Below are 9,233 nucleotides of genomic sequence, written 5' to 3'. Positions count from 1 at the left end.
AGACGGATCACCAAAACGGTGAGAATTCAAAATGTCCGCAAAGTGGACGGATCACCAAAACGGTGAGAATTCTACATGTCCATAAAGTGGACGGATCACCAAAACGGTGAGAATAATACAAGTCCAAAAGTGGACGGATCACCCAAAACGGTGAGAAATTCTACAAGTCCATAAAGTGGATGGATCACATAGACGGTGAGAATAATACAAGTCCACAAAGTGGGCGGATCACCCAAAACGGTGAGTAAATTCTGCAAGTCCGGAAAGTGGACGGTATATGCGTCATAATGTGGACGGATCACCAAAACGGTGAGTAGTTATACAAGTCCACAAATTGGACGGTGTAGCCTCCACAAAGTGGACGGATCACAAAGACGGTGAGAATTATGCAAGTCCATAAATTAGACGGTGTATCCGCCACAAAGTGGACGGATCACCGCAATTCAACACTTCCACAAATTGGACGGTGTACTCCTCAAAGTGGACGGATCACCCAAAGCGTTTAATAATTCTACATGTCCATAAAGTGGACGGATCACCAAGACGGTGATAATTATACAAGTCCATAATTTAGACGGTATCAGTCTCAAAGCGAACGGATCACCGTAATTAAAATTGGAGATATTTACGCACCTAAAACGGTGAATAATTCTACATGTCCGAAAAGCGGACGGACCTACAAAACGTTTAGTAATACTACGTGTTTGTAAAATGGACGGTATAGCAAAAACGGTGAATAAATTACGTACGTACATAAAGCAGACGGCTCTAAAACGCCCACAAGGTGGACGGACAACATGACGATATAAGTCAGCTTCAATAGTTTAGCTTATAAGTGGACGGATCAACAGACGAGCTTGTGCAAATTAAAATTCAAAATAAAAGTAGACGGAGAAAATCCTTAACGGATACAGATCACGAAAAGACAATGAATGAAAAGCATTGTTCAGTACAAATGAAACTTCAACCAAACCGTCTACAAATTATTAACAATACATAAAAAGGGAGACGGATCCTCATCAACAATTATATGGGTTACTCTGCTTTATTGGGGTCGACAACAGCGACCTCATTCGGCATAGCGGACTCTCCGTCACCCTGAGCTGCCTCTTCTCCAAAGAGATCCTCTGTATTTTCGGAGGCGACGGGTAGAGCAGACGTCTGACCTTGATCAGTTAGTGTTATCATGGACAAGTCCAGATCTGGGTAGGCCTTCTTCACCTGACGGAGCGAATCGTCGAAGCCTTGAAGGAACGATCCTGCCAGCTCCTTCAGCAAAGACTCGGAGTTGCGATATTCGCTGACGGCGTCATCCCTTGCATGACGGAGTTTTTTCTTCAGATCCTTCACCTCGTCTGCTTTAACCTTCAAGGCCTTCCCAGCCTCCTCCGTCCTCTGTTCAAGTTCTTCTCTCGTCTTCTCAGAGAGTTCGAACTTCTGCTCCATCGTGGCCTTCCACTTGTGCAGCTGGCTAAGCTCCTCTTCCGTCTGCCCAAGCTTTGACCGTACCCGTTCCAGAGCCGCTTCACGGTTGAGGCAGCGGTCCATCAAGCCCTTCATCATAACCAAGGACTGAAATAGACAAAATTAGAAGTGTCAAAAATGAAACTAGGGAGTGGACGGACATAAACTGAAGGATAAGGAAAGTTACCTGTCCGACGGCAAATAACCCCGTCTCCCCCATCACCTCCGTCGAATGATTCCCAAGATCCTCATAATCCTCTGCAGAAAGTATGGACGTAAGCTTCTCCAAAGCGAACTTCGAGTCCTCACGGAGAAGGGGAGGGGGCTTCTCCCCGCTGACGGGTGGAGCATGCATTAGGCCCTTACCGGCCCCTTGTTTAACTTGGGTGACGGCCTTAGGGCCCTCAGCCATCAAGCCCACCACGGGCTCCATTGACACCTTTGGCTGCTTGAGTGGACGGTCGGACTTTGGTGGCTGCTTCCTCTTACCCGATGACCCCGGCACACTGGGAACAACGATCTCACCCGTCTTCTTTTGCTCGACGGCTAGAGATTTTATCATTGCCCTTCTCTTGGCGTCGTCCATTTCTGCAATACAGGACGGATGATGATATTTTTTCAAAAATAAAATTTCAATTTCAAGGGTAAAAGTAGACGGACTCACGTTTGTGTATTCTTTCGTCGTATGCAATGGCCTCACGGGTAGGTTCTGGACCGTCACAATACCAGTGTATTGTCTTTGGATTCACTAACTTAGCCCAGGTCCTTTCCTCTAGCCTAGTTTTTCTGCAAATCTCTTCAAGGAAACTAAATTCCTCGAGGCTAATCTGCGGACGCTGTCTACCTGCAAAGACAGACGGTCAAAATACGCACATAAAAGTGTACGGATATGTAAAAAAGGACAAGTAAGACGGATGTATACGTAATTGGTTTATTATTCCCCAAGTTGTATCGACGGGCATGTACTCCGTCTCTCCTGGACGGTTCATCCATCTGTCACCCTCCAGGAAGAAGTAGCGACTCTTCCAGTCTCTATTTGAGTCTGGGGTCTCAAAGATAATCTTCAACAGGGGACTTCGACTAGCAAAACGGTACAACCCCCTTGATCTGTCAATCTCATCTGGACGGTAACAGTGAAGAAATTCACGGACCGTCAATCTCCTTTCTCCGTCTGACCATGCACCATAAAGAATCTCCATTGCTATGAAGACCCTCCAGGCGTTCGGAGAAATCTGGGTGACGGACAGTCCCAGGTAATGTAAGAGTTCTCTATGGAGTGTAGAGAGCGGGAACCGAAGTCCAGCCTTCAACACCTGCTCGTACACTCCAACGTCTTCTACCCCGTCATAATAACATTTCTCCGACACGTAGGGGAGACGGATTGGAATGTAATCTGGTATCTGAAAATTGGTTCTAAAGGTACTGAAGTGTCTCTCCCGGATGACGGACGTGAACCTATGCACTGTCCACTCTGGTAACATGATGAACTGCCTTAGTCCATCAGCACCCACAACGGACTCCAGTGCTTTATTCCCATCGTCAGCAGGACCCCCTATGTCAATTATCTCCACATCCTCACTTGTTGAGGACGAAGAGGATGCAGACGGACTCCTATCTTCGCCTGGACTATCTTGGTCTTTATGACCGGACGGGTATACACTCTCGTATTCCGTCCCGTCACGAACCACCGATTGGTTACTTGACGCACTAGACATTTCCTACAATTAATGATGAAACCTAAGACTTGACGGGTTTAAAAACATTGACGGGTATAGTAAGCCTAACAACAATGCTTGGACGAAAATGTAACTTGAAGAAATTGAAGTAAATACTTACCACACCTGGCGTAGAACGAGTGACGGTTGTGGTAATTGGAGGTTACCAGTACTCTACGGATTGCTCTGACAAGGTCGACGGTTCTCTCTGACAGACGTTTTCTGTTTGGAAATGCGAAAATGAGAGATTGAGACGCCTCATATATATAGGAGACGCACGGAAGACGAAGCGACGCTTCGATCCTATACAACGGCCATTCAGAGATTGACACGTGGCATGCTAATAAATGTTGACAACCTATCTGCTCGCATCGACAGTTTGTAACCGTCGACTCGATTAAACCATCTGAAATGGCAAGATACCCGTCATCGTGTCTGACGGTTAAATCCATATGAGACCGTCGTCCTATCTGACGGTTGGATCGGTCAAACATTTTCAACCTTCTGTTTCGCGAATCCCACTCCGTCATCGAAATACCCGTCACGCCCATACATTAGAATCGTCACCCCATTGGTCCTTTGACCTAAAAGCAGACGGACCATTGGGGTGAAGGGGGCAACTGAAGATAGTAAAATTTAGTCTGATGGGCCTATCTTAATGGGCCTGACGGATGGGCACTGTTTAGTCTTTGTAAAGATGGGCCCACGCGCTCTGAAGACCCATCGCACAGACATGGCAAGGGCCCATGATCCGAAATCTCTATTTGCCTAGAAAAGCCCTAAGATCCAATAAGGGAAATTGTATCAAAGTCCCACATTGGAAAGATCTGGAGGTTAAGAAGAAAAGCAACTCTCTACCACTATAAAAAGGAGTAATATTCACGCAAATCAAGGTAAGATGATTTGACCCTCTCTAACGCCTCAAAATAACTCAAGGGACGAATTCTGACTTGACCTTCGGAGGGCTTTTGGCCGACACCACACCGGTGCTCTCTAAGGGTTCTTCTTCCGTTCGTTCTTGTTGTGCAGGTTCGTTGACTCGCGAGTACGGTGTGACTTATTGGTGACAATTCTCAACGTCATCAGGTGCAGTACCGTGTCTCAATCAAATAAGTTGATATGGAAGCAGTAAGTACTTACTGTGTAAGTCTTTGTCCCAGAAAATAAGCATTTGGTGAAAAATTAATGTAGTCCACGTACGTCGAGTTACCATTGTTTGGTGGCGCTCCCATAGTCCCATGGAAGCTTAAAAGAGGGTTGCTTATCTTGCTCGGTATTAGACATTTAGAACGGTCCTCACACGGTGTTGATTACGCTCTGGGAAGTTTTTCATTTTTTATTGGAATTAAATTTTGGCTTGGGTTGATCACCAAATATTATATTGTATATTATGTCAACGGTCAATAGTGGGATTCTTTAAGAGGGAACTGTATTCATTCATTTTATAAATGAGATTAAAATTATATTTGATGATATATAAGTGTATTTAGTAATATGTTATTTAAAACTTTTAAATGATATAGCATCTTATATATGTTAGATATAAAAATAAAATTTAATCTTGAAATATGAAATCTCTTCCTAAACTTGATCATTATTCCTTGTATGTCAGGCCACAGTAAGGTTTACGAATTTTGAAAAAACTCACATGGAATATTGAGGTGTCTCCTTAACAACCTTGGTTGATTGCCACTAACGAATGCTGAAGGATTTCGAGCTAACACATGCAAAGCAGTCTCTCCATCTGTGCTTTTAGCAGTAGCTAAATTGAAGTTGTTCTTCAGCATTTCCAAAGCTACTCCTGCATTATTTTATACCAAAAAAAATAAAAAAATTTCAAGCAAACATGTACAGATTCATGTACGAGGGAATATATTTTTCTTCTCAGTAGTTGGTATGTTGTACTGGCATTTAGATATTGTAGAGAGGGAAAATTTTTAACCTATCACAAGCTGACACATCATACTACCAAGTCCACAAAATACGGCCAATTACAAAGCGCTATGTACTACTACTAGGTTTTGCTATCACTACTTAGAGTCCAACAGAAATTTGCCAAGTGTCATTGAAATAGGGCATAAAATGCATTCAAAAACTAATCACACATAAGTACATGTAAGTGATGACATAAGCAGCCTGATGCATGTAAGCGATGACATAGGCAATCCAATCGGGTGCTGACATGTATCACCTTGAAAATCAAAACATTTCGGCTAATCAAAAGATGTCATGTGTCTTGGAGAAAAAGTCTTAAAGCCCCTCCAATCAGACTATGACACATGTCACCAATCAAATTTCGCCACGTGTGGCTCACTCACCCCTAAACTCCTATAAATAGAAGCCTTCCCAAGGCATTTCTACAAATCAAGACATCTAGAGCACAAGCAGCATCAAAGAAGATTCAAGAGCACTCAGAACTACAGTAGCTTTACAGGAATCAAGCCTCAAAGCCTTCAAGAACTTCAACCTCAAAATCGAAGAACATTCGAAACAAAACCATCTAAACTATCAACATAGATCTTGAAGTTGTTGAGGACCATTTTTTCGGCCTATGTGGCCTTACTTCATTGGCAACCCATGCCACATCAATATATTATAGATTTTTTGGGTAAATCTATTTAAACCCCAAAATAAGTTCATATCTCATTCAACTATATGGATTTGGCTCACATGGCCCGCGAGATCCTTACTTCAAGAGGCAGATTCATTATCCACATTTCCTTTTCATCAATTGGGATCATAATGTTGACACTCCATTTTGCAACCTGCATTTAACCTTACCTGGAGGGTAAAAGGGTAATTTCGTTTTGGAAATATGCATCTTGATTCTAGTCATTAGATCCTTAATCTCATTTCACCAAAATGATCTTGATGTTGTAACGATCAAATCAACTGGTCATAAGCCCTAATTGGACCATCAGATTGAAATTTATCATCAAATCAAATTTTAATGGCTGAGATGCACCATCACAAATTAAGTCCGACTATATGTAATTATGAACAATTGATTTTAATTGGTTATAAGTATAATCAATTTGAGATCGATAATGTGTCATAATTTGATTGGTTAGGACTACATTTTATGGTAGAGTTGCACACACCTAATTAACTAGATAGTTAAACATTAATTATTCAATGAGTAATTTGTGCAATTATCTTTTAATTAGAGTAAATTTGGAACCAATTAAACCTGAAATGGGAGCGATTGGAGCCATTTAATGTTAATTGTGAGCTAATTTGGGACCTATTAATGTTAATTGTGCTGAAACCATTTTCTAACAAATGACCTCTGCTCACCATTTCATCGATATCTCTCAGAATATTTTGAATCTGTGAATGAAGTTAATGTTTCCAGAAACTAAACATCCGGGGCTTCAATTTGAGCACAAGAACGAGATAATTTCGATCAAAATTGAGTCAGATATGATTTTTCGAAGTTGGCTTTATAGGCTGTTACAGAAGCTACGGGAAAACCAAATTTTGATTTGTTCTTCACTCCCACCAATCTCTCTATTTAATACACCAGATTTTCGCCAAGACTAAAATAAGGTCTAGGTTCATGATTCTTTGTCAACTTTCATTAAATGACCTTCCATTCATATTTCTTCCACCAATACTATATAAACCCTCCTTCTCTTTCATTCCAAGACACAAAAAAAACCCCTCTCTTCCCCTCTCTTGAGTTCTAGTGAAGTTGAGTAGTCTTGTCATATCTTGGTCTTCTTGAGAATCAAAGGTGGGACTCACTCTTCCTCTTTTAACTCTTATTTTCTTTCACTCGTAAGACCTCTACCAAGAATCTCCTTCTCCACCATATGGATCTTGCATGAAGGTATAATCCCTTTCCCTAACTTGTTTTTTGTGTTGCCATGATGAGAATTTAGGATTAAAGTATGATAGTAACTGTGATGGAGGATTTTGTTCCACGCCTTGCAAGCAGTTTGTCCTCTTTGGGGAGCCAAGCCCGCAAGGTTTTGTTCTCAGTACTAAGTGTGGGGTTTGGGATTTTTGGGGTGCTTTGACCCTGTGACACCCTAGTCCCACATCGGTAAGAGATGCACCCCACTCATGGTTTATAAGCCTTTGGAGTGACCATCAGTTTAAAAGACTGGTTTTACCGGGCAAGGTGGGTGCCTAATACCTTCCCACCTTGTAACATAGCCTCCGAGTTTAGATCAAGAGTTAGTAGATCAAATGTTTATCCATGTAATTTTCAATTTTTATATTATAATTAGGAAACAAAGCCATGTACTTTATCTTAGATTGTATCTAGGACCATAGTCATGTAATTTTCCTATGATCAATGTAAATTCAATTACAAATTAATAAAATGATTAAATTTTCAATTTTAGTTTTCTTATTTATTCCAATAATTAAATAAGTGGCGACTTCATTGTAAAACCCTTAATTTAAAGGGGAAAATATAATTAGTCGAACCTTCATTTTGAAAGGCAATAACACGACTCCACCCATTTATGTGGGTTTGGCCCAACATTCTATAAAACGGGTTAGGGGCGCGGTCTCTCACACATAACCCCACGACATCATCAACATCAACATATGGATCAAGCTTAAGCAATGAATCAAAACTCACGACCCATATTATCTCTCTTACACTCATGACAAACGGCTTCTTCAATAAGAGCTCATATTTACACAAAATGACAACAAAACCTGAGTTACGTCATCTCATCTTCGGCTTATGATCCAAGCTCATAAGTCTATTTAGGGAAATTTTGGGAGTCGTGGTTTGGAGGGCCAAGAGATATGTTTAGTAAAGTTCCAGCAGTTTAAAGTTGATAAAAGAGATATGTTGCTTGGCATGTTTTTTCCAACTCCCTAAACTCTGATGAGTCCGTGTGTAGCGGGTAACATATGGTAAGCATTTCTTATCACATAGCACTTTAGATGATAAAAATTCCTTATTGCTCTTTTCCTAAAACTTAATATTCATCATATGACAAATACTCAATATCTCCAGCCATCTAATTGCTGGGAAGATAACTGTTCATTCAATCCCCAGCTGTTGCTATACAAATTCAGAAATTTCATTATATTATTCTACATAAATCTACATTACTACTTTCAACTAAAATCCAATTCAAACTCATGGCCTAATCTGATTGGCTATCTTTTATTTCCAAATATATGCAAAATATTCATGATATCTCTCATACCCAGCAGTTGTTTGCCACAATCAGACCATATATTTCTCTGCTAGCTGCTAGAGCAGAACATTAAATACTCTTCTTGCTCACCAAGATTATGTCACAACCCAATGAGGCCTTGACTAAATCTCCAAAGCTTCATTAATTTTCAACCAATTCTTCTATTACTTGCTAAAAATGTGTTGTAATGGAACCTTGCACCAAAAACATAAACACCCGAAAAGGAAACATTTCCAGCTGAATCCTAGCAGTGTATTCAGCACTTGGCACCTGACTGGAAGTGATATCATCAGCCATTTAATACTGAAATCCTAACAACTAGCTGTTATACCCAAAATAGTAAGATACCCTTTAAAGAAATCTTACCATTTTTCAGCCAAATCCATTAAGTAAATGCTAAATGTCCTTTCCAATAGTCTGAAATCACCCATTTGATCTCATTGGCTTCTGCCCAAAGCAAACAGCTGTCTTATGACAGCTGTGACAGTTTTTTCATAATAGCTGTGACAGCTTTTCCTGACAACTGGGACAACCTTTTCAGAACAGTTATGACAGCTGACCCAGCAGCCTGAGCATTACTGATTTTTCACATTTGGTTAAAACCAAAACCAACTATTGAAACTACCTTTCTCTTACTAAAATACTTTCCTCTTTTGCTACTCTTTCCCCAATAGCTCTTACCCAAAACAGCAAGAATACCTTAAAGATAAGCATACCATTTTTGGCCAAATCTTAAGATGGATTCTCTGAAGATTCATTGCTGTTTGGGACAGATTTTGGCTGATATTCTTTGCTAAAATACCCCCTTAAACTTAGCTCTGAAAAAAGACCCTTCATCAACACCTCAAAGGGGGACACCAATGGAGAACAACTCTCTCATAAGCTT

General features: G+C 40.8%; 1 protein-coding gene across 1 annotated transcript; it reads right to left on the bottom strand.

Annotated features, from left to right (window-relative positions):
* Nucleotides 1-1,035: 1,035 nt before the first annotated feature.
* On the bottom strand, nucleotides 1,036-2,248 carry LOC115972715. The gene is made up of 3 exons (XM_031092983.1): nucleotides 2,129-2,248; nucleotides 1,652-2,052; nucleotides 1,036-1,572 (listed from the first exon to the last, which is right to left on the bottom strand). The coding sequence occupies exons 2-3, from the start codon at nucleotides 2,048-2,050 to the stop codon at nucleotides 1,036-1,038; spliced, it is 936 nt and encodes a 311-aa protein (XP_030948843.1). The 5' UTR covers nucleotides 2,051-2,052; nucleotides 2,129-2,248.
* Nucleotides 2,249-9,233: the final 6,985 nt, after the last annotated feature.

This window comes from Quercus lobata, chromosome 2 (assembly GCF_001633185.2).
Source record: "Quercus lobata isolate SW786 chromosome 2, ValleyOak3.0 Primary Assembly, whole genome shotgun sequence".
Lineage (NCBI taxonomy): Eukaryota > Viridiplantae > Streptophyta > Magnoliopsida > Fagales > Fagaceae > Quercus > Quercus lobata.
The sequence above is the reverse complement of the archived record's forward strand: the minus strand, read 5'-3'. Positions and strand labels throughout refer to the sequence as shown.

What these genes read in the sequence shown, in the direction of transcription:
- LOC115972715 (XM_031092983.1), bottom strand. Translation starts at nt 2,050, where the DNA reads ATGGACGACGCCAAGAGAAGGGCAATGATAAAATCTCTAGCCGTCGAG. An exon ending in GGTTATTTGCCGTCGGACAG is followed by an intron (nt 1,573 to 1,651) that starts GTAACTTTCCTT and finishes TGTCTATTTCAG; the next exon opens with TCCTTGGTTATGATGAAGGG.